Source organism: Carcharodon carcharias, chromosome 10, assembly GCF_017639515.1.
Source record: "Carcharodon carcharias isolate sCarCar2 chromosome 10, sCarCar2.pri, whole genome shotgun sequence".
Classification (NCBI taxonomy): domain Eukaryota; kingdom Metazoa; phylum Chordata; class Chondrichthyes; order Lamniformes; family Lamnidae; genus Carcharodon; species Carcharodon carcharias.
This window is the reverse complement of record NC_054476.1, coordinates 40,662,327-40,687,972: the sequence shown is the minus strand read 5'-3', so window position 1 is coordinate 40,687,972 and position 25,646 is coordinate 40,662,327. Positions and strand designations below refer to the sequence as shown.

Genomic DNA, 25,646 nt, shown 5'->3' with positions numbered 1-25,646 from the left:
CCTCTGCACTCCCTCCAGAGCTATTACGTCCTTCCTGTAATGTGATGACAAGAACTGCACACATGTGGCCTCACCAGTGTTTTATACAATTCCAACATTATATCCTTACTTTTATATTCTGTACCTTTGCCAATGAAGGAGAGCATTCCATGTGCCTTATTTACAACCTTGTCTACTTGAACTGCTGCCTTCAGGGACCTGTGTACTTGTATGCCAAGATCTCTCACTTCATCTACCCCTCTTAGTATATTCCCATTTATTGTGTAATCCCTATAACTGTTTACCTCCCTAAATGTATGACCTCACATTTCTCTATGTTAAAATCCATCTGCCACTTTACCACCCACTGCACCAACCTATCGTTTTGGAGATTATGGCTATCCTCTACACTATCCGCTACTCGGCCAATCTTTGTGTCATCTGCAAATTTCCCAATGGTGCCCCCACGTTCGTGTCCAAATCATTAATATAGAACACAAACAACAAGGGTCCCAACACCAACCCCTGTGGAACACCACTTGAGACAACTTTCCATTCACAAGGGCATCCATCGACCATTACCCTTTGTTTCTTGTTACAAAGCTAACCTTTTATCAAGTTTGCCACATTACCCTGAATCCCATGGGCTTTTACTTTCCTGACCAATCTACCATGCGGGACCTTGTCAAATGCCTTGCTAAAATCCATGTACACAACATCCACTGCACTACCTTCATCAACCCTTCTTGTCACTTCCTCGAAGAATTCAATCAAATTTGTGAGGCAAGATCTTTCTTTAACAAATCCATGCTGACCATCCCTGACTTGTCCATGCCTTTCCACATGACAGTTAATCCTATCTCCCTTTACAAAGAAGCATAAACATTAAACACAAAAAGTAAATTATTAGATATCAGCTGGCTTGTTTACCATCTACAAGAATCAAGACAGGATGCCTAGATGGTGCAACTCCACCATTAATACAACTTAAAGCCATCCAGGACACAGCTGTCTGCTTGATTGTTGCCCTTGCCACAACTTTATATTTACTCTCACTGTTACTGGCACAAGCACTGCAGCAGTTCAAGACAGCTTACCACTACCTTCTTGGAAAAGCTAAGGATGGGCAGTGAATGTGGCTTTGCCAGCATTATCCACATTACAAGAACAAATAAAAGGAACTACACTCACAACCAAACCTAATACTGTTATCACCTGGGCGGGTTGTCTTATGAGGAAAGGTTGGACAGGTTAGGCTTGTATCCTGTAACTCGAATTTATAAGAGTAACAGGCAACTTAATTGAAACATAAGATCCTGCGAGGTCTTGACAGGTTAGACATGGAGAGGATGTTTCCTCTTGTGGGAGAATCTAGAACTAGGCGTCATTGTTTAAAAATAAGGGGTCACTCATTTAAGACAGAGATGAGGAGAAATTTTTTCTGAGAGTTCTGAGTGTTTGGAACTCTCTTCCTCAAAAGGCAGTGGAAGCAGAGCCTTTGAATATTTTTAAGGCAGAGCGAGACAGATTCTTGATTATCAAGGGAATTAAAGGTTATCGGGGGTAGGCAGGAATGTGGGGTTGAGGTTACAATCAGATCAGCCATGATCTTATTGAATGGCAGAGCAGGCTCGAGGAGCTGAGTGGCCTACTCCTGCTCCTAATTCATATGTTTGTATCACTTGAAGTTTATCCACTTGCACTTTTCAACAGGAGTTTTGGAATTAAGTGATGACGAGTGGAGGCTATTGCTGATATTTTGCTTACGTTAACTGTGGATCCCATCTGCATCTCTGGCAAATGTTTCCTAAGCTGCACAGCACTCTGAAAGTTCCTGCGCCGGCCACACACAAACTAGCTTCTTTAACTTGCCACACTTGCGCAGCTGTACAAAATAATTTAAAAGGGCCACGCACTTAAAAAAATTGCCTGCGCACTCCAAAAAAAAAATAGAGGGAATGTTACTCTGACTGACATCAGCCATTTCAGCAGAGATCAGGGATTGCAGCTGTAACCTCTTGTTCTCTGCATCTCTACTGTCAGGGCAGTATACCTGCTATTTCAGCCATTGGCAGAGCTTGAAGTATTAATCAGTAAAACAAGAGACTGAACACTAATAGTGACCATAACAGGACTTCCCACAAAAAGAAACTGTTAAAATTAAAATGTGACCTGTATGTACTATTAACCTTCTGTCTTGTGAACAGACAGTTTTGTATCCAGTTCATTACACAGTGGTATGCTTGGCTAGCTGCTAGGGGCTCTGTAAAACCAAACCAGGAGAGACCTAAAGGATGAATTCATTCACCCTTTCCTCACCTGCAGCAAAGAGATCAATAGCTTTCATCTTGGGAAGATAAGTTAAAGTTAAATTCAAAAACTCTGATTTAGGGGATCAAAACGGCATTTTCCTTGTGTGAACCTCCCTTCTCCCTGTGCAAACATTAATTCAAATGGTCAGATGCAGTCAAGGCAATCATTATGTAATCATGCTTAAACCTATAACACTGCGAACAAGCACTTTTTGGGCTAAAAGTTTAACTTGAAATAATCTTTTGTTTCTTTCACATAACACCTAAAGCTCAGCCCATATAAAGCTAAATGTTGACTCTTTCCTCTGCTGATGTGGTTTGTATTGGTGCCAGCATCGTTATAAAAGGAAGTGCTGACTGTAGGGTTATTGAATTTGAGGTGAGGGGAAATTGCTGTGCTTGGTTGCATAAGGTCAACAGAATTTACTTTGTGGTTGAAATGGATCTAACGGACCTTGTTGATTTAGTTATTGCATGTAGCTGTAAACTGAAAAATGAGAACCACATAAGAAGGTTTATTATATGGTTGAGACTTGAGTAGTTAAACAGCACAAGTTGGATCTTTTGACAGAGAAACTGAAAATTAAATTGTGCTGTCAAGACATTTAAAAAGTCCTGTGCCCAAACTTGCGGTTATATGGAAATGATTCCTGCATCTTACTAATGTGTTCTTGCCATCTGAGAAATTGCTGGCCTCTATTTAATGCCACTCAGTACAGCATGATTCAGATCAGGAGCTCTGGAGATAGAGGATTCAAACCTGAATTCTGTCTTCATGCATTCAATCCCCTCTGCATCCATTTTTTGATCATGTACAGTACAGTGCTTGTCATTTTAAGGCTCCCTGGCACCACTGGTATTCTTGTCCTAGAACTTGTTCCAGTAAAATTTAGGCCATTATACAAATACATTATTAAATTACTCTCGCAGCTAATTTTTGCACAATACTTTGTTCATTCCAGTATTATGTGGTTCCTTAAAGTAGAAAAATGGGGTAATAGCATTTAAATATTATATATTGAAGGAAGTTTTGAAATCTGTACTCCCACCTTCAGAAATCTTATTTTGATTCTGATGCCCTTTAGTGCTGGCAAGTGCTAGTTTTAAAAACTCCAGTGATGGGGTGGCAGAGGCAGTTGAGGGTCGCATTTCACTGCCAGCTTCATTCCATATTGCTGTATTTCCTGTATTCACCCCAATATGACTTTGTAATGTAAATGAAATGTAATTGAGTCTCCCTAACCGTTATTTAATCAAAGTAAATGTGAGATGGAAATATTTCTGGACCAGGATCTCATAACTGTTCAGCAGGTATACCAGCCTTGCAGAAAATAGAAAGTGAAAATGGCTGATAGGCCATCTGGAGATTTCTACACACTTTATTAAAAGCGTGTAGCACTGCCTTTAAAAAATACCCCAAGATTCCAGCAAGGCTACAGTTATTGTCTATACTAAGTTGCTGTAAGACTTTGGTGGGCCACCTTGAACTCCTGCCGTACTTATAGTGATGCTGCTCCCACAATAATGTTATGTTGGGATTGTCAGAATATATATTCAGCAACCACAATTTATACGATGCCTTTACTGTAATAAAACATGTCGAGGCACTTAACAAGAGCAATATAAAACAAAACATTATACCGAACCGCACAAGGAGATATTAGGTCAGATGACCAAACCTCGGTGAAAGAGGTAGGTTTTAAGAAGTGCCTTTAGGGAGTAAAGTGAGATAGAGAGTTGGAGAGGTATAGGAAGGGAATTCCAGAGCTTGGGGCCCAGGCAAATGAAGGCACAGCCATCAACGATGGAGGGATTTAAAATTGGGATGCTCAAGAGGCCAGAATTAGATGAATACAGATATCTGAGGGTTGTGGGGATGGAGGATATTACAGAGATGGGGAGGGGTGAAGCTATGGATCAATCATGATGGTTATTGTTGAAGTAATCATTGCGTGATACAACACAGCAGAAGGCCATTCAGTCCATTGTGCCTGTGCCAGCTCCTTGTTACAGTTATCCATTTTCCCATAGCTCTGTAAATTATTTTCCCTTCAAGTATTGATCCAGTTCCCTTATGAATACTACTATGAAGCTGAATGCATCACCCTTTCAGGTCATGCATCCAGATCACAACAAAAAGAAATCTCATCAAAGCTCCTCTGGTTCTATTGGCATTCGCCTTAAATCTGAGTCATTTGGTTGCTGTACATTCTGCGGCTGGAAACAGTTTCTCCCTATTTAGCCTATCAGCACCATTAATGATTTTAAAAACCTCCATTAAATCTCCACTTCTCCCTCTCTGCTCTAAGGAGAACAACCCCAGCTTCTCCAGTCTCTCCACATCACTGAAGATCCTCATTCCTGGCACCATTCTAGTTAATCTCTGCATCCTTTTCAAGGTCTTGACACCCTTAATGTGTGGTGGCCAGATTAAACACACTACTCCAGCTGAGGCCTATAGCCAGTGTTTTACAAAGATTTAGCAGAACTTCCTTGCTTTTGTCCTCTATATTTCTCTATTAATAAAGAGAAGAATTCCATATGCCTTTTTTTAAAAAGCTTGCTCAACTTACCTGCCATTTGTGATTGTAGAGCCCCAGATCTCTCTGTTCCTACACTCCCTTTAAAATTATATTATTTAGTTGATAATGTTCCTCCTCATTCTTCCTATTGAAATGTATCACTTCACGTTTCTGTGTCAAATTTCATTAGCCATGTGTCTGCTAATTTTATCAGTATGTGTATGACCTTCTGAAGTATATTACTATCCTCATTATTACTTAGTATGGCCTGTAACTTCTGAGCTCCAGGGCAGTGTATTTGGGGGTTGGGTTGGGTGGTGGTGGGGGGTACCCAATGATGCAGTAGGGAACCACGCCCAGGTAAAGATGGCACGTCAATTGTTGGGGAAGTTCAAACTTCCTTTGGGCAATTGTCCTGCACTGGGAATGATCCAATGATGCGATTTAGATCGCAAACTTTGGATGGTTCTAATTGTGTTACAGCAATAGTTGCCTAGAAAAAGAAAAATTAAAACCGCTTCTAGTTTCTGGGTAGCTATAGCACTGACTGATCCCGGCCCCCACCCCCTGCCCCTCACAGGACTCCCACTACCCTCCTGACCCCCATGGGCCTATGTCCACTGCCCCACTATCCCCCCCCACCACGAGACTGCCACAATTACTCCACTAATCCCCACAGGACTCCTGCTACCCCTCCATACCACCCGCACCCTCATGGTACTCCCCCCCCCCCCCCCCCCCCCCCCCCCCAAACAGGCCAGACTTGGCCTGACCTGACTGGCCCCACCCCCACCCCCAAATCCTAACCACCTACCTTATACACTTCCCTTCTCCCTGGCTTGTCAAAATGGCTGGACCTTTAAATTTAACCAGTTAAATGGCAGCTAGTGCCATGAGTAATGGGATGTGGCTGACTTACCTTCGACTGAGCTGCCCTCGACTGCCAGCTGCGGGAACCCACTGTGCTACACTGATTTCAACTGGCCTGAGCCAGAAAGTCGGGCAAGATAGGAGGGGCTTCATTTTAAGGTAAGAAGCTAGGAGCAGAGTGGCAATCCAACTCAATTCTACTGGATATATTTCTGAATTTTGTGTCATCTACAAACTTTGAAATTATATCTGGTATAGTCAAGTTCAGACGATTAATATATATCAAAAGGAACAGTGGGGATACTACCCACTGTGTAATACCACTTTATATTTTCTTCCAGATAAAAAAACAATTGTTCACTACTACTGTTTTCCACCCCTTAGTCAACTTCCTGTTGATGCTTCCTGTGTTTCTTTAATCCTTTAATTTTGCTAACAAGTCTATTATTGTAGATGTATTTTGTCAAACACCTGTTCTTGAACTTTGGGGATGTCACTCGTGTCTTCCACTGTGAAGACTGATGCAAAGTACCTATTCAGTTCCTCTGCCATTTCTTTGTTCCCCACTACTACTTCTCCAGCGGCGAAGAACCAGGGGATTGGGAAGCCTACAAAGACCAACAGAGGACAACTAAAAAAGAAATAAGGAGGGAGAAGATTAAATATGAGGGTAAACTAGCCAGTAATATAAAAGAAGATTGTAAGAGTTTTTTTAGATATATAAAAGGTAAGAGAGAGGCAAGAGTGGACATTGGGCCGCTGGAAAATGATGCTGGAGAAGTAGTAGTGGGGAACAAAGAAATGGCGGAGGAACTGAATAGGTACTTTGCGTCAGTCTTCACAGTGGGAGACACGAGTGACATCCCCAAAGTTCAAGAGAGGCGGGGGCAGAGGTGAGTATGGTGGCCATTACCAAGGAGAATGTGCTAGGAAAACTGAAAGGTCTGAAGGTGGATAAATCACCTGGACCAGATGGATTACACCCCAGAGTTCTGAAGGAGATAGCTGAAGAGATGGTGGAGGCATTATTGGTGATCTTCAGGAATCACTGGAGTCAGGGAGGGTCCCAGAGGACTGGAAAATCGCTAATGTAACCCCCCTGTTTAAGAAGGGAGTGAGGCAAAAGATGGGAAATTACAGGCCGATTAGCCTGACCTCAGTCATTGGTAAGATCTTAGAGTCCATTATAGAGGATGAGATTTCAGAATACTTGGAAGTGCATGGTAAAATAGGGCAAAGTCAGCATGGTTTCATCAAGGGGAGGTCATGCCTGACAAATCTGTTAGAATTCTTTGAGGAGGTAATAAGTAGGTTAGACAAAGGAGAGCCAATGGATGTTATCTACTTGGACTTCCAGAAGACCTTTGACAAGGTGCCGCACTGGAGGCTGCTCAGTGAGATAAGAGCCCATGGTGTTAGAGGCAAGGTACTAGCATGGATAGAAGATTGGCTGTCTGGCAGGAGGCAGAGAGTGGGGATAAGGGGTCCTTCTCAGGATGGCAGCCGGTGACTAATGGAGTTCCGCAGCGGCCAGTGTTGGGACCACAACTTTTCACTTTATACATTAATGATCTAGATGAAGGAACTGAGGGCATCCTGGCTAAGTTTGCAGATGATACAAAGATAGGTGGAGGGACAGGTAGTACTGAGGAGGCGGGAAGGCTGCAGAAGGATTTGGACAGGTTAGGAGAATGGGCAAAGAAGTGGCAGATGGAATACAACATGGGCAAGTGTGAGGTCATGCACTTTGGTAGGAAGAATAGAGGCATAGACTATTTTCTAAATGGGGAGAAAATTCAGAATCTGGAGTGCAAAGGGACTTGGGAGTCCTAGTCCAGGATTCTCTTAAGGTTAACTTGCAGGTTGAGTTGGTAGTTAGGAAGGCAAATGCAATGTTGGCATTTATTTTGAGATGACTAGAATATAAAAGCAGGGATCTGCTGCTGAGGCTTTATAAGGCTCTGGTCAGACCACATTTAAAATATTGTGAGCAATTTTGGGCCCCGTATCTCAGGAAGGATGTGCTGGCCCTGGAGAGGGTCCAGAGGAGGTTCACAAGAATGATCCCAGGAATGAAAGGCTTAACATATGAGGAACATTTGAGGACTCTGGGTCTATACTTGATGGAGTTTAGAAGGAGGAGGGGGGATCTGATTGAAACTTACAGAATACTGAAAGGCTTTGATAGAGTGGATGTGGGGAAGATGTTTCATTAGTAGGAGAGACTAGGACCCGAGGGCACAGCCTCAGAGTAAAGGGAAGACCTTTTAGAACAGTGATGAGGAGAAACTTCTTTAGCCAGAGAGTGGTGAATCTATGGAATTCATCGCCACAGAAGGCTGTGGAGGCCAGGTCATTGAGTGTATTTAAGACGGAGATAGATAGGTTCTTGATTGGTAAGGGGATCAAAGGTTACGGGGCGAAGGCGGGAGAATGGGGTTGAGAAACTTATCAGCCATGATTGAATGGCGGAGCAGACTCGATGGGCTGAATGGCTTAATTTCTGCTCCTATGTCTTATGGTCTTATGTCTATATACATAACATTACTTCACTACTACTTCATCAAATAACTCGATCAATTTATTCAAAAATTCTACATCTTTAATAAATCCACACTGATTTCATTTAATGGCCCATACTTTTCCAAATGCCAATTAATTTTGTCTTGGATTAGTATCTCTAAAAGTTTCCCCACCACTGACATTGGGTTGACAGGACTGTGGTTGCTGCTTATATCCCTCTCCCCATTTTAATATCTAATATTATATCTATAGTCCTCCAATCCTCTAGTGCTATCCCCATATCCAGAGACGATTGTGACTTCAGCTCTTCAATGTCCTTGTTTCTTTCAGTAACCCAGGATGTATTGCATCCAAACAGGGTCACATTTTGCTTTGAGGACTGCCAACCTTTTAAGCACCACCTCATTATCTATTTTTATCCTACTCAATAGCACTGTGTCTACATTGGTAGCATTCTCTTCTTTAGTGAAGACAGATGAAAAGTACTCATTTTGTACATCCGTCTTGCCTTCTGGCTCCACAAAAAAATCTTTTTGCCCCTAATTGACCCCACCCTTCCTTGGGCTGCCATTTTGCTATTTATATGTTTACATAAGACGTTTCATTCCCATTTAGTTTAGTTGTTTAATATATCTTGTAGATCATAGATATTGCAACCATGGTAGGGCAGTGAAGGAGAGGGTGTTTATCAAGATCGATGGCAGGATCATTGTTCAAACAAACTACTTTGTCCTCCTTTCTTGAGTATTGTTACTACTGCAACTAGACAGGCAAGTGATGAGCATATCATTCCTCCCCTTTGCTGAGCTATGTAGATAGTGGAGAGGATTTGAAAGGTTAGGAGGTAAGCCAATCATTGTAGAATAATCAACTCCTGCCACGCTCTTGCAGCCAGTGTTGATAATGACTAGGTCATTTTGCTTCCAGTCAGTATGCTAATTGTGAGGACATTAGAAATAGGAGTAGGAGTAGGCCATTTGCCCCCTCACCTGCATCGTGGGCAGAAATTTTCACTTGGCGGGTGGGAGCGTGCCTGACCTGCTCGAGCATGAAATGACGCACGTTGACGTTGGTTGAGCGTGCCAGCATCAACGTGTAGCTGCGCGAAAGTTCAGTTGCGGGTGTGCACCAGAGCCGGCAGAACACCTGCCAACAATTAAAAGGCCAGTTAAGGCCATTAAGTTATCAATTAATGTAAATTTTTCCAATCTAATGGTTGGCGGGCAAGCAAAATGGCCAAGCGGACTTTGCATTTTTTTGGAAAACTCATCCACGATCGGGATAAGGTTTCCAAAAGCAAACAAAAATAAAATAAGAACTTTAATTTTGCATTAATAACATGTCCCTGTTCATGTGACAGAGTCACGTGGGGGGCGTGATTCATTACATTTTTATTTTTTTAATTTCTCTTTATCTTCCTGAGGCAGCTCTGTGCCTCAGGGAGATTATGCAGTGCTCACTCATGCACGAAGTTCACACTCGGCTGGCTCGCTCCTCCCCCCCCCCCCCCGCCACCCCGCCTCCCCCTCTGCACAGGCAGTGCTCAGCGCTACCGCTCATGTTTCACACTGGACAGGCCTTAATTGGCCAAGGACAAATTTCTGCCCCGTGTATTTTTTAGTTTCTCATTCTCTGAACACCCTGTAATTTCTAGCACTCCCCAATTTTCCCTGTGTCTTTCCCTGGTGTACTCACTAGTTTCTTCCTATGTCCTCTGGGTTGTTATTGTGCCTATCTTCACACTATTTTCTCCTTTGGTAAATGGTGTGGAGTGTTGGAAAGATGTTTCAGGTGATTATCAACCTGCTTTGAGCCAGGTGAATGCTCCTTCCTTGGCCAGCACGTCCTAGAGTGGGACTCGAATCTGCCTATGCCTTCTGGTTCAGGAGCGCTACCAACTGAGCCATTGTGCTATGGTGGTACTATTGGTGGTGATGGTACCATTTTGGGATTATTGGACATTTTCTTCTTGGAGCTGGTAATTGCTTGGCAATTATGTGATGCAAATTTTATGCTGTTTTGTCAGTACTTTCTGGTTCTTTACATTCTTATGATTTAGGGCCAGTCCATGATTTGTGTTGAATTGATTGACCTCATTAATATTTCATTTTCTGTCCCCTTGTGAAATCTGTGATGAATCCGTTTAGCCTCACAAGGCCAAATGGATGTGTTACACCACAAGCACTTCTGATGAGGCTTTCCCAAGGTTTGAAAAAGTGTATGTTAATATGCATTTTTTTTAAAGAAAGTGTGGATTATTATGTAGTTCCACCCGAAGGAATTGGTGTCATTGTGCCTCATTATGATGTTAAATTAGCGCCTAATAGTGTGCCTTTGATATGAGCCAATTTGTTGGGATGTCAGTATCATTGGCAAGGCCAGTATTTATTACCCTCCCCTAATTTCCCTTGAGAAGGTGTTGGTGGAGCTGCCTTCTTGAAACGCTATAGTCCATGTTGTGTAGGTACACCCACAGTCCTTTAGGGAGGGAGTTCCAGGGTTTGACCCAGCGACAGTGGAGGAACGATTATATATTTCCAAGTTAGGATGGTGAGTGGCATGGAGGGGAACTTCCAGGTGGTGGTGCACCCATATGTCTTCTAGGTGGCAGCGGTTGTTGGTTTGGAAGATGCTATCTAAGGAGCCTTGGTGAGTTCCTGCGGTGCATGTTGTAGATGGTACACACTGCTGCCACTGTGTGTGGAGGTGGAGGGAGTGAATGTTTGTGGATGGGATGCCAATCAAGCAGGCTGCTTTGTCCTGGATGGTGTCAAACTTCTTCAGTATTGTTGGAGCTGCACTCATCCAGGTAAGTGGAGACTATTCCATCACACTCTTGACCTGTGCCTTGTAGATGGTGGACACAGGCTTTGGCGAGTCAGGAAGTGTGTTACTTACTGCAGGATTCCTAGCCACTGATTGCTCTTGTAGCCACAGTATTTATGTGGATCCAGTTCAGTTCCTGGTCAATGGTAATCCCCAGGATGTTGATAGTGGGGGATTTGGTGATGATAATGCCATTGAGTGTCAAAGAACGATGGTTAGATTCTCTTTTGTTGTAGGTGGTCATTGCCTGGTACTTGTGTGACGCGATTGTTACTTGCCACTTGCCAGCCCAAGCCTGGATATTGCCCAGGTCTTGCTACATTTGGACATGGACTGCTTCATTATCTGAAAATGGTGCGGAACATTGGCGTGTGCTAAGTATTGATGCCCTTGAAGGAAAATTGCACTTAATTCTTAACTTAGTGTACATTGACTTAAGTTTCTTGGGTTGAATTCCTCATAAATCGTCTCAAATTGTTCCTATAACTAAAATGACAGACCTGTAACCACCAGACTTCATCCAGTCCTACGCAGCTCAAAATGGTTTCTTAAAGTGCAACCCATGTTTGGTAGAATAAATCTATGTATATACTGCTGGTTGAATCAAAGAATTGTTACCGTGCAGAAAGAGACCATTCAGCCCATCATGTCTGCACCAGCTCTCTGAGCATTATGACTCGGTGCCATTCTCCTGCCTTTTCCCTGTAACCATGTACATTGTTTCTATTTAAGTAATCATCTAATGCCTTCTTGAATGCCTCGATTGAACCTGTCTCCACCACTTCCAGGCTGTGCATTCCAGACCCAAACCACTCGCTGTATGAAATTTTTTTTTTCCTCACATTGCATTTGCTTCTTTTGCAAATCACTTTAAATCTGTGCCCTCTTGTTCTTGATCCTTTTATGAGCAGGAACAGTTTCTCCCTATCTACTCTGTCCAACCCCCCTCATGATTTTGAACACATCTATCAAATCTCCTCTTAGCCTTCTCCTCTTTGAGGAGAACAGCCCCAACTTCTCCAATCTATCTTTTATAACTGAAGTTTCTCATCTTTGGAACCATTTCTGTAAATCACTTCTGCACTCTCTCCAATGCGTTCACATCCTTCCTAATGTGTGGCACCCAGAACTGTACACAATACTCCAGCAGAGGTCTAACTAGTGTTCTATACAAGTTCAGCATAACCTCCTTGCTCTTGTACTCTATGTCCCTATTAGTAAAGCCTAGGATACTGTATGCTTTATTCACTGCTCTCCCTGTCCTGCCACCTTTAATAACTTATGCACATATACTCCCAGGCCTCTCTGCTCCTGCACACCATTTAGGGTTGTTCTCCTTATTTTATATTGTCTCTCCATATTCTTCCAGCCAAAATGAATCCCCACGTTTCTCTGCATTGAACTTCATCTGCCATCTATCTGCCCTCTGCACCAACTTGTCTATGTCCTTTTGAAGTTCTACACTGTCCTCACCGTTTACAATGCTTCCAAGTTTTTTATCATCTGCAAACTTTGAAATTGTCTGCTGCACACCAAAATCTAGATCATTAATATGTATCAGAAAAAGCAAGGGTCACAATACCGGCCCCTGGGGAACTCCATTACAAACCTTCCTCCAGCCTGAAAAATATCCATTAACTATTACTTGCTGTTTCTTATTACTCAGCCAATTTTGTATCCACATTGCTACTCCCCTTTTATTCCATGAACTATAATTTCTCTCTCAAGTTTGTTGTGTGGCACCGTGTCGAACGCTTTTTGGAAGTCTATGAATAACCACATCAACAGTATTACCTTCACCAATCCTCTCTACTACCTCTTCAAAAAAACTCAAGTTAGTTAAACACTATTTTCCCTTAAATCCATGCTGGCTCTTCCTAATCAACTCAGATATTTCCATGTGACTATTAATTCTCTTCCGAATAATTGTTTCCAGAAGATTCCCCACCACTGAAATTAAACTGACTGGTCTGTAATTGCTGGGCTTATCCTTACAACCTTTTTTGAACAAGACCATAATCTTGGTAATTTTGCAGTCCTCCAGCGCCTCTCCTGAGTCTAGGGAAGACTAAAATGTTATGGCTAGTGCCCCTGCAATTTCCACACTCATTTCCTTCAATATCCTTGTACGCATCTCATCTGGTCCTAGTGCCTTATCAGCTTTGAGTACTGACAGTTTATCCAACACTTACTCCTTATCAATTTTAAATCCTTCTAGTGACAGAGTTTCCTGTTCTCACCATGGCCTGGGTAGCATCTGCTTTCTTGGTAAAGACAGATGCTGAGTGTTAATTTGACACTTCAACTATGCCCCCTGTCTCTAAATGCAAATCCTCTTTTAGGTCCCTAATCAGCTCTACTCCTCCTTTTACCCCTTTTACCACTTATGTGCCAAAGACAACTCCTTTTTGTTGGGTGCCCGACTTTTCTCATAATCCCTCTTTGCTTCTCTTATTTGCTGCTTCATCTCTCCTCTGACCTGTATTCAGCTTGGTTCTCAAATCATATTTTCTACCTGACACATGTCATAAGCACACTTTTTCTTCTTTACCTTAATTTCAATCTGCTTTTACATCCCAGGAGCTTTGGATTTCTTTGCCCTACCTTTCCCTTTTGTGGGAATATACCTTGACTGTACCCAAACCATTTCTTCTTTTGAAGGTAGCCCATTGTTCAGCTAGTTTTTCCCACCAACCTTTGGCTCCAGTCTATCCCAGCTACATTTCTTGCCCCATTGAAGTCGGCTCTCGCCCGGTTAATTACTCTTTTTCTGGATTGCCCATTGTCCTTTTCTACTGTCATCCTAAACCTAAATGTCTGCTAAATGTTCCCCCACTGGCACTTGATCTACTTGGCCCACCTCATTTCCAGGAACCAGGTCTAGCAATGCTTTTTTTTTTGCAAAAATATACTTTATTCATAAAATCTCTTCAACAACATTTCAAACCATTTCAAAATCACCATCACAAAAATACAAAACAAAAACAGAATTACCTGGAAAAACTCAGCAGGTCTGGCAGCATCGGCGGAGAAGAAAAGAGTTGATGTTTCGAGTTCTCATGACCCTTCAACAGAACTGATCTGGACACCCTGGTTCACTCCTCCATCAGCCCCTACTCCTCAACCCCCACCTATGGCACCTCCCCATGCCCATGCAAAAGATGTAACACCTGCCCCTTCACTTCTTCTCTCCTCACCGTCCAAGGGCCCAAACACTCCTTTCAAGTGAAGCAGCATTTCACTTGCATTTCTCCCAACTTAGTCTACTGTATTCGTTGCTCCCAATGTGGTCTCCTCTACATTGGAGAGACCAAACGTAAACTGGGCGACCGCTTTGCAGAACATCTGCGGTCTGTCCGCAAGAATGACCCAAACCTCCCTGTCGCTTGCCATTTTAACACTCCACCCTGCTCTCTTGCCCACATGTCTGTCCTTGGCCTGCTGCATTGTTCCAGTGAAGCCCAAGGCAAACTGGAGGAACAGCACCTCATCTTCCGACTAGGCACTTTACAGCCTTCCGGACTGAATATTGAATTCAACAACTTTAGGTCTTGAGCTCCCTCCTCCATCCCCATCCACTTTCTGTTTCTTCCCCCTTCCTTTTGTTCTTCTTTCCAATAATTTATATAGATTTTTCTTTTCCCACCTATTTCCATTATTTTTAAATCTTTTATGCTCCCCCATTCCCACTAGAGCTATACCTTGAGTGCCCTACCATCCATTCTTAATTAGCACATTCATTTAGATAATATCACCAACTTCAACACCTCTGTGTTCTTTTGTTCTTTTGGCTGTGACATCTTTTGATGATCTGCTCCTATCCTAACACTCCCCCATGACCCCCCCCCCCCCCACCCCCCCACACACACACACCTTAAATCAACTTATATTTCAACTCTTTCTTGGACTCGAACTCAAGTTCTGTTGAAGGGTCATGAGGACTCGAAACGTCAACTCTTTTCTTCTCCGCCGATGCTGCCAGACCTGCTGAGTTTTTCCAGGTAATTCTGTTTTTGTTTTGGATTTCCAGCATCCGCAGTTTTTTGTTTTTATCACAAAAATACAATCAGGTTCAACTTTTACAATGTGTATCACGAAATGCATCAATATATTAAATGAATATTACAATCATTTGCAGACATTCATTTTGAGCTGTACAGCCCGAGGGGATTTAAACAGTTCCTGGTCCCTCGGTGCACTGTGGCAGAAAGGTCTTAGACAGCGACCTTTCCCCATTGCGCCTTTGTGGCAGCTGCCCCAAGCTTTAGTGCGTCCCTCAGCACGTAGTCCTGGACCTTGGAATGTGCCAGTCTGCAACACTCGGTTGGGGACAACTCTTTGCACTGGAAGACCAACAAGTTTCGGGCAGACCAAAGAGCATCTTTCACCGAGTTGATGATCCTCCAGCTGCAGTTGATGTTTGTCTTGGTGTGTGTCCCTGGGAACAGCCCGTAGAGCATAGAGTCCTGTGTCACAGAACTGCTCGGGATGAACCTCGACAGAAACCACTGCATCTCTCTCCAGACCTTCTTTGCAAAGGCACAATCTACAAGGAGGTCTCTTTGCCACTACAGCCACCTCAAGGGCAACATGCCGAGGGGGTGAGACTCCTGGGGTGTAGGGACGATCTGACGGGGAGGGCCTTTCTCACCAATAGCCAAGCTACGTCTTGGTGCTTGTTGGAAAGTTCTGGCGATGAGGCATTCTGCCAAATGACTTTGACAGTCTGCTCGGGGAACCATCCCACAGGATCCAGCCTCTCCTTTTCCCGCAGGGCCTCTAAGACGTTACGTGCCGACCACTGCCTGATGGACTTGTGGTCAAAGCTGTTTCTCTGCATAAATTTTTCCACGAGGGACGGGTGGTACGGCATGGTCCAACTACTTGGAGCGTTCCGCGGCAGCGTGACCAGACCCATCCTTCGCAACACCGGGGACAGGTAGAACCTCAGCACTTAGTGAGTGACACTTGGTGTTTTCGTACTGAGGGTCTACACACCACTTGATGCAGCCACACACACAGGTGGCCATCAGTATGAGGGCAATGTTGGGCAGGTTTTTTTCCCCCTTTATCTAGAGGCTTGTACATCGCATTCCTGCAGATACGATCCATTTTTGACCTCCAGATAAAGCAGAAGATGGCTCAGGTGATCGCCACCACACAGGAGTGTGGAATGGGCCAGACCTGCGCCATGTACAGCAACAGCGAGAGTGCCTCACACCTGATGACCAGGTTCTTACCCGCGATGGAGAGGGAGCATCGCTCCCACATGCCCAGTTTCCTTTTCACCATAGACACTCACTCCTTCCAGTATCTAATGCATGCCCTGGTCCCTCCGAACCATATCCCCAGCACCTTCAGGCCGTCAGTCCTGACAGTGGAAGGGACAAAGGATTGGTCAGCCCAGTTCCCGAAGAATATGGCCTCACTCTTTCCACGATTTACCTTGGCTCCCGAGGCCAGTTCGAACTGGTCGCAGATGTGGATCAGTCTGCGCACTGACAGCGGATCCGAGCAGAAGACGGTGACATCGTCCATGTACAGGGAGGCTTTGATCTGAGAGCCTCCACTGCCTGGGATCGTCACTCCTCTTATGACCGGATCCTTCCTGATGGACTCAGCAAAGTGTTCTATGCAACATACGAAAAGAAAGAGGCGAGAGAGGACAGCCCTACCTGACTCCAGATTTAATCGGAAAGCTATCTGATTCCCACCCATTGATTGAGACTGCGCTACTGATGTTAGTGTAGAGCAGTTGGATCCGATTGCGAATTCCCTCCCCAAACCCCATTTTGGAGAGCACATCCACCATATAGGTGTGTGATATTCTGTCAAAGAGCTTCTCCTGATCCAGGCTGATGAGGCAGGTATCCACACCCCTGTCCTGTACGTAGGCAGTCGTATCCCTGAGCAACGCGAGGCTGTCAGAGATCTTCCTGCTCGGCACAGTGCAGGTCTGGTCGGGGTGGTCACCAATTCCAGAGCGGATTTGACCTGATTGGCGATGACCTTGGACAGAATCCTATTGTCCGCATTCAACAGTGAAATGGGTCGCCAATTTCTAATTTCCTCCCTTTCCCCCTTGTGCTTGTAGATGAGGGTGATAATACCTTTCCTTATAGATTCTGACATACTGCCAGTCAGGAGCATACTCTCGTACACTTCTAGCAGGTTTGGGCCGATCCAGTCCCATAGAGCCGAATACAGCTCCGCCGGCAAGCCGTCCCTTCCAGGAGTTTTACTCTTCTCGAAGGTCTCAAGGGCCTTAGTCAGTTCGTCAGGAGTTAGCGGTTTGTTCAGGCTCTCCCGTGTACTGTCGTTTAAGACCTCCGTGATAGAGGACAGGAAGGACTGGGAGGCTGTGCTGTCTGTGGGCTTCATGTCATACAATCCGGCATAAAAGGATTTGCTGATCCTCAAAATGTCGGACTGTGATGACTTTACTGAGCCGTCTTCTTCCTTCAGGCTGCTGATCACAGAGCTCTGTGTGTGTACCTTTTGGAAGAAGAAACGTGAGCACGTCTCATCCTGCTCCACAGAGCGGACTCTGGAACGGAAGATGATCTTGGAGGCCTCCGAGGCAAAGAGCGAGGCTTGCTGGCTCTTCACCTCTTGGAGTTCCTCCTTGACATTGACCCCCACCGACTGCAGCCGGAGCAGATTCTGCATGTTTTTCTGGAGTCGGGACATTTCCCTCTGTTCCTTTCTAGCTTTCTGGGTGCCTTTGAGGATGAAAAACCTCTTGATGTTTCCTTGATCGCTTCCCACCAGTGTGTCAGGGACTCAAAGAGGGGTTTCACGGTTCTCCAACCTTTGTAATCCCTCTTGAGCTCCTCAATGTTCTCTGTGGTCAGCAGTTGCACATTTAGCTTCCATTACCCCCTGCCCACTCTCTGGTCCTTCTCTAAGTGGCAGTCAGTCAGTAGGAGGCAGTGGTCAGAGAAGAACACCGGCTTGACGTCGGTGGATCTGACCGCAAATGCATGGGACACAAACAGGAAGTCTATCCTGGAACGGATGGACCCGTCTGGCCGCGACCAGGTGTATCTATGCTGCGGTCCGTCTGCAGGGTTGCTGAAGACATTGTGCAGCTTGGTATCCTTAACTGTTTCCATCAGGGATCTGGACGTATTGTCCAATCTGCTGTCGGCCCTGCCGGATCGTCCAGCCGCATCGATGATGCAGTTGAAGTCATTGCCCAGAATGACTGGCCTGGAGGTCTCCAGCAGCAATGGGAGCTGCTGAAAAACCTCCAGCCGCTCGCCCCTTGTGACGGGGCGTACACGTTAAATAACCGGAGTGGAGGATTCTTGTACATTACGTCTGCTACGAGGAGGCGCCCGCCCACCACCTCCTTAACCACGGAGACGGTGAAGTTGTCTCCCCGCAGCAGAATACCCAGGCCGGAGGAACGAGAGTCATTTCCGCCCGACCAGATCGATGGCCCGTGGGACCACCATCGTGACCATTGCCTGTAGGAGCTGAGGTGCGGTATCGCACACTCCTGCAGAAACAACAGATCAGCTTTGACCTTGGCAAGGTAGTCCAAGGTCACAACACATCGCATAGTAGATTTAATGCTACGCACATTTATGGATACAATCTTTAAACCCATTTTAAAGCAGTTATTCTCTTACCAAACCTGTTGTCTCTGAGAGTCCCAGACCTTTAGTCTGCTCCTTCATACCCATAGTGTGCTCAAATTGCCTCACTTTGGATGGGCTGAGGAAACTGTCCTGAAACTCCCCATTGGCAGTGTTCTGCTTGGGTGGCATCTGGGGGTCCATGCCGAGAGCGGGGTTTGAAATGACCTTTGTTGGAGAAGCTTCTCTAGTCCTCTCCCCCTCTGAGGCATTGCTGCTCCCGGCTTCCCGGAGCTGGGGTGTGCTGAGCGTCTCACTGCTCCCAGATTCCTGGGGCCGTGGTGCCCTGTCCTCTTCGGGTTGTAGGCAAAGTTGGGGTGCGCTGGTCTCCTCATTGTCTCCAATGTTCTGGAGCTTGGGTGTCTCGTCCTCCAACTCCCTAGAGCTTTGCCGCTTCTTCTGTCGGAGCCACCCTGGAACTTCTTCGTCCGAAGAGCTGCTGCCCTTCTCATCTGTGTCGGATGGGAGATGCCTCTTGCCACTTGTCTGGGAAATGGCTTGGTTCCTTCTTAGCCCCTTCTTCCTTTTGGCTTTCTTCACCAGCTGCCACTCCCCCTGCTGCTTTTCCACTGCTGCCTCCTCCTCCTCCATTGATTCACTCCCCTGAGGAGTGGGAGGTTCAGGGGCAGTGCTGTTGATTGGCTGTCTGTTGCCTCAATCTTTTCCTCCACCTTGTCTCTCTCTGTGTCCTCCTTTGTCCCATTGTTCTCCCTGGGGGCCTTGGTGGTTGGAGTGACACGAAGCATTTCTTCTACTTCCCCCTCGTTGGCTTTGGCTGCCTGAGCATAAGTACGGCAGCGTTTGGGTCAGGTCCTGTAGAGGTGACCTGCCTCGCCACACAGGTTGTAGCACTTAGCCTGTTTGTAGTCTTTTGTCTGGTGCCCTTCCTGTTTGCAGTTCTTGCAGAGGACGGCGCTGCACTTGGCCACCACATGACCAGCCTTGCCACATGAGCGACAAAGTTTGGGTTGCCCAACGTTGACAAGGTAGCCACAGCTTCCCCCAATAGCGAATCTGGAAGGAGGGTGGAAGATGGCTCCCTTACCGTCAGTCTTGAGCGTGACCTTAACCTGGCGTTTGCATGTCCAGATCCCCAAATTGTCTCTAATCTCGGTGCAGCTCCCAACCTTGTCGAAGTACCTGGTGAGGAAGGTGAGCACATCGGCGACAGGGACGTAGGGGTTATAAAGATGCACCATCACTACCCGGTCCCATTGTAATGGCAGAGCAAAGACCGGCTCCACCATCAGGATCTTCATCTCCGACAGGTCTCTCTTCTCCTCAAACACCTTCAGGAATTTGACGCAGGCTGCCACTCGCTTGAACGTCATGTCAAAATATCCAGCGCTGGGGAAGTCTTGCAGGCAGTAGATTTCCGCAGCTTCGAATCCACACGCCTTTAACAGGATCCTCTTGGTGAAGAAGGCCTGATCCATAGGTGCTCCTCCATCGCTGTCCTTCACTGTGACTTGGACGGCGTTAGGTACCCCATGGAATGGCGTTCGATTGGTTATAGCATTTGCTTCACGACCTTGCCCTGGCAGAACCATGATCATGGTCTCTCCCCTGCCAGTTAAGTGTCCAATGCTTACTTTCTTGTTGGATTGGACACATATTCCTGTAGAAAATTCTCCTGAACACACACTAGGAACCCTTGCCCCTCTCTGCCCTTTAAAGTACCACTATCCCAGTCTATATTCAGGTAATTAAAGTCCCCCATTATAACTATTCTATAATGTTTGCATCTGTCTGTAATTCCCCTGCAGATTTGTTCCTCTGCATCATTTCCAGTGGTTGGGGGTCTATAGACTACACCGAGCAATGTAATTACACCCTTTTTGTTCCTCAGCTGTAGCCAATCAATTCTGTGCTTGAGTCCTCTGGGACATCCTCTTTTTCCAGCAGTGCAGTGCTCTCCTTAACCATCACAGCTACCCCTTCTCCTTTTCTTCCTGCCCTGTCTTTCCTGAACACCTTGTGCTCAGGAATATTTAACACCCAGTTCTGTCCTTCCTTGAGCCAGGTCTCTGTTATCGCCACAACATCGTAATTCCGCGTGGCAATCTGTGCCTGTGACTCACCAATCTTATTTATTATACTCCACTCATAGATGTAGTATAACTCTGATTTAGACTTCATTACCTTCTCCCTTATTTCCTCCAACTCTGCCTATTAACTTACTATTCTCTATTCTAGTGCTATCTGTCTCTCCCAATATTTTATGCACCTAATATTCTCTCCTGGTTCCCACACCCCTGTCGGGTTAGTTTAAAGCCCCAATAGCACATGCAAAACGTCCCAGAAGAAACTTGGCCTTGGCTCTGTTCAGATGCAAAACTTGTCTGGCTTATGCAGGCTTATGGTTCCCCCAGGGTTTTCCTCAGCTCTGAAGGTGAGGTTTACACCCAGGTCCACTTCTGCTCAGCTGCTCCTGTTTCTGACTTAGAATAATTGCTGTGTATACCACACCTCTTTCCCCTGTGCACTGAATTTCCGTGTGAGCCTATTTCGCTATTCACACTGTCGCTGTCTCACTCTGGCATAGTCGCCCGTCTCCTCACGCGCTCCTTACTGACCTTTTGCTTTTCCATTGTTCAAAGAAAATGGCATGAAAATTTCATATGTACATCATTTGCTTTCCTGAAACCTTATTGACAATACTGACTGGATAATTAATACCAAATTACAAGTTTTTATGCTGTGGTTTTGTATACACTGGGAGTTTACTTAGAGTGCAGACCTTCTGTCATTGCAGGCCTGAGCTCTAGAAATTTCTCCCTAAACCATTCTATCATATTGCAAAGTTCTCTACTTTCCAAAGTCTCCTGAAAACCTGTCTCTCTGATCATACCTTCAGTTCCCTCCCCTAACTAATTCTTCCCTGATGTTCAATTTGGCTCTTTGTGGATTGGCTTGAGGCATTTTATTTTAAAAGGTACCATGTAAGTTATCAGTATTTGGCTGCCTGTGTGGTAGACATGCGTTTTTAAAAATCTGCCTCATGACATCACTAGAATCACCTATCTGTAGGCTTCTTAACTGATAAAAAATCCATTTACTTTGCCAGAATTCAGTAGCACATTCTCATTTTTTTTGCAGGACACTGGGCTGTATTATGATCGCTACCTCCGTGAAGTAATTGATGTGTTGGAAACAGACAGGCATTTCCGTGACAAACTTCAGACAGCAAATATAGAAGAAATAAAGGTATGTTGCCTATTAAGGATTCTTATTTATACAGTCACAGCCAGAGAGTCTACTGCCATTGCTTCTTTCCTGCACTCACACTGTTACCTCTGAAGTCCACCAAGAATCTATACTTGGCCTCCTTCTATTTCTTATTTGTACCTTTGCAACATCCTTAGAAAAATCACCTTCAGTTCTGCATGACACCCCAGCTCTCACTCACACCACCTCTGTCTCCACAGTATCTGCTTCATCATGCTGCTTGTCCAATGAACAGTAAGGCCCTCCAAATAAATAGTGGGAAGACCAAAGCCATTGTCTTCAGCCTCTGCCATAATTTTTTGTTTCCTATGGTTCAATCTTACTTTCTGGCCACTGGCTGAGGCTGAATTAGACTGTTCACAACCTTGGCATCCTATTTGAACTGAGTTCCCGATCTATATCCAATCCACCACCAAGACTGTTTACTTTCACATCTAATATCACCTGTCTCTGCTTCTGCCTCGTCCATCTGCTCCTGAAACCCACACCCATGCTTTTGTTACCTCCAGACTTGATATTCCCAGTGGTCTGCTGGTGTTCCTCTCATCTTGTAAACTTCAGCGCACCCAAAACTCACCACCCATATTCTCACACTAAGCCTTGTTCGCCAGTCACTCTTTTGCTTGCTAATCTACATTGACTTTTGGTGCAGCAATGACTCAAATTTAAAATTCTCATCCTAGTGTTCAAATGCCTCCATACTTATTGTGGAGTCTTACTCCACGCTACCACTGTAATCTTTCGCCAAATCTACAACCGTCGGAGAACTCTGTATTCCTCCAATTCTGACATCTTGTGGATCCCTGACTCCTCGTTCCACCGTCAATTGCTATCATTTCAGCTGCCTATGCATTAAGGTCTGGCATTCCCTCCATAAACTTCTCCACCTTTATCTCTCCTTTAAGACTCTCCTTTAAAACTTACATCTTTGACCGAGCTTTTGGCCAACTGTCATAATATCTTCCTTATCTTCCTATGAGACAAGGTCAAATCTTGTTTGATTCTGCTCCTGTGAAACTCCTTGGGACAGGCGCTGCTTGTAAAAAAAAACAAAGCTGGGCCTCCAAACAACAACTCATTTACAATCTTACTGCAAATGATGAATGGGCAGTATATAATTGTTTGTGCTGCAGTTGTACTCTATACTGAGTACTGTTTCAAAATGTGGGTAGTACTACCAAACACGTAAATTTGCAAAATGGGAGTGGGTATGGATGATTACTTTTTCGCTTTTAATTTGCTGAATGCAGGTGTGCAGATAGGATATTGGGGAAATGTAACATTTTGTGGAAAAGCTTTTAAATGTTTCTGCAGTGCGATGAAACAGTTCCAGAAAATGATTGTTGCATGTTTTGAATAAAATTCTGTACTTTGAATAAATTTCAGTACTCTTGTTTTGGTCACTAACACCAAAGGCCTGGTGTTCAGCAGCATCCCAATCTAATTTATAGACATGTTTTAGATTGGGAAAGGAAGGAATAAATGTATAGCATGATTTTGATACTTATGTTGGCAGAAGATCTGGAAATATTTTAATATATCAAATTGATCCACTTTAAACAAGCTACAGTTTGTACTGTGCAGACTGCGATACATTCTGTAATATTCCTAGTGAACGAAGGACCTTCCACCCCTCCATCATACAAAATATTTGATTTAGTATATGGGAGGACAAGTGCTGTCATTTTTTTTTCTCGTTAGTGTGTGAAAATGAAACCATTTGCCAATTGTAAAATTAACCAATTCTTTTGTTGGTCCAACTGTAAATTCTCAAAACAACATAAAATTGGTTTCAAAGAATGTTATTCTTGATTATGGGACTATAATGGGAAGTTTGTACAGGAACAGGTAATTGTAACAAGATGGGATCAAAACTTACATTGGATGGATTCCTGGACTTGTAGCTACAAACCTCTGTGTTAGATAACTTTATTTTTTTTTTGGTTGATGAAGCCGGGATTCGTGAGGACAGTAAATCCAAGACTAAACATATATTTTTGGGGTAAGAGAGAGCTTTCCTTGTGCTGTCCTGTTGGAATGATGGGCAGTCTGTAGGCTGCAGGATTGCCCCAGTCAGCATATTACTGTCTTACAAGGAGCTTCTGTTTCTTTTCTCCCCCGCCCCACCACCAGCAAATACCTGTTTGTACTGCAGATTAGCCACGTCTCAGTGGCAGGATCTGGGATATGTTGTGGGAGCAGTTTGTAAAATTAATTTATGGGATGTGGGCATTGCTGGCTAGGCCAGCATTTATTGCTGTTCCCTAATTGCCCTTGAGAAGGTGGTGGTGAGCTGCCTTCTTGAATCACTGCAGGCCATGTGGTGTAGGTACACCCACAGTGCTGTTAGGGAGGGAGTTCCAGAACTTTGACCCAGTGACAATGAAGGAACGGCGATATAGTTTAAGTCTGAATGATGAGTAGCTTGGAGGGGAATTTCCAGGTGATGGTGTTTCCATGTGTCTGGCTGCCCTTCTCCTTCTAGGTGGTGAAGGTTCTGGGTTTGGAAGGTGCTGCTGAAGGAGTCTTGGTGAGTTTCTGCAGTACATCTTGAAGATGGTACACACTGCTGCCACTGTTTGTAGGAGGTGGCCGGAGTGAATTTTGTGGAAGAGTTGCCAAACAAGTGGGCTGATTTATCCTGGATGGTGTCAACCTTCTTGAGTATTGTTGGAGCTGCACTCATCCAGGGAAATGCAGTGTATTCTATCACATTCCTGACTTGTGCCTTGTAGGTGGTCACAGGCTTTGGGGAGTCAGTAGGTGAGATGCTCATCGCATGATTCCTAGCCTCTGACCTGCTTTTGTAGCCAAAGTATTTATATAGCTAGTCCAGTTCAATTTCTGCTCAATGGTAACCCCCAGGATGTTGATAGTGGGGGATTCATAGGAATGCCATTGAATGTCAAGATGGTCATTGCCTGGCAGTTGTGTGGCGCGAATATTACTTGCCATTTGTCAGCCCAAGCCTGGATATTGTCCAGGTTTTGCTGCATTTGGACATGGACTGCTTCTATATATGGGAATTGCGAATGGTGCTGAACATTGTGCAATCATCAGCGAACATCCCCACTTTTGACCTTATGATGGAAGGAAGGTCATTGAGGAAGCCGCTGAAGATGGCTGAGCCTAGGACACTACTCTGAGGAACTCCTGCAGTGATGTCCTGGAACTGAGATGATTGACCTCCAACCACTACAACCATCTTCTTTGTGTTAGGTATGACTCCAAACATCGGAGAGATTTTCCTTTAATTGCTTTTGACTCCAGTTTTGCTAGGGCTCCTTGATGCCACACTTGATCAAATGCTGCCTTGATGTCAAGGGCATTTACCGTCATCTCACCTCTGGAGTTTCAGCTCGTTTATCCATGTTTGAAGTGAGGCTGTAATGAGGTCGGGAGATGAGTAACCCTGGTAGAACCCAACAGAGCGTCAGTAGGCAAGGTATTCCTAAGCAAGTGGCACGTGATAGCACTGTTGATGACCTCTTCTATCCCTTTGCTGATGATCGAGAGTAGACTGATGGGGCGGTAATTGGCCAGGTTGGATTTATGCTGTTTTTTGCGTACAGGACATACCTAGGCAATTTTTCACATGGCTGGGTAGATGCCAGTGTTAGCTCTACTGGAAGAGCTTGGCTAGGAGCATGACAAGTTCTGGAGTACAAATCTTCAGCATTATTGCTGGAATATTGTCAGGTCCCATAGCCTTTGCAGTATCCAGTGCCTTTCTTGATATCATG

At 44.8% G+C, this 25,646-nt stretch overlaps 1 protein-coding gene across 3 annotated transcripts in view; it reads left to right on the top strand.

Moving 5' to 3' along the window:
* LOC121283250 (nucleobindin-2-like) overlaps positions 1 to 25,646 on the top strand; it is a 91,446-nt gene that overhangs the window by 41,681 nt on the left and 24,119 nt on the right. For all 3 annotated transcript variants that reach the window (XM_041197629.1, XM_041197628.1, XM_041197630.1), the window contains exon 3: positions 21,775 to 21,882. In XM_041197629.1, the coding sequence (XP_041053563.1) occupies positions 21,775 to 21,882 (108 nt within the window). The remainder of the gene's footprint in view (positions 1 to 21,774; positions 21,883 to 25,646) is intronic.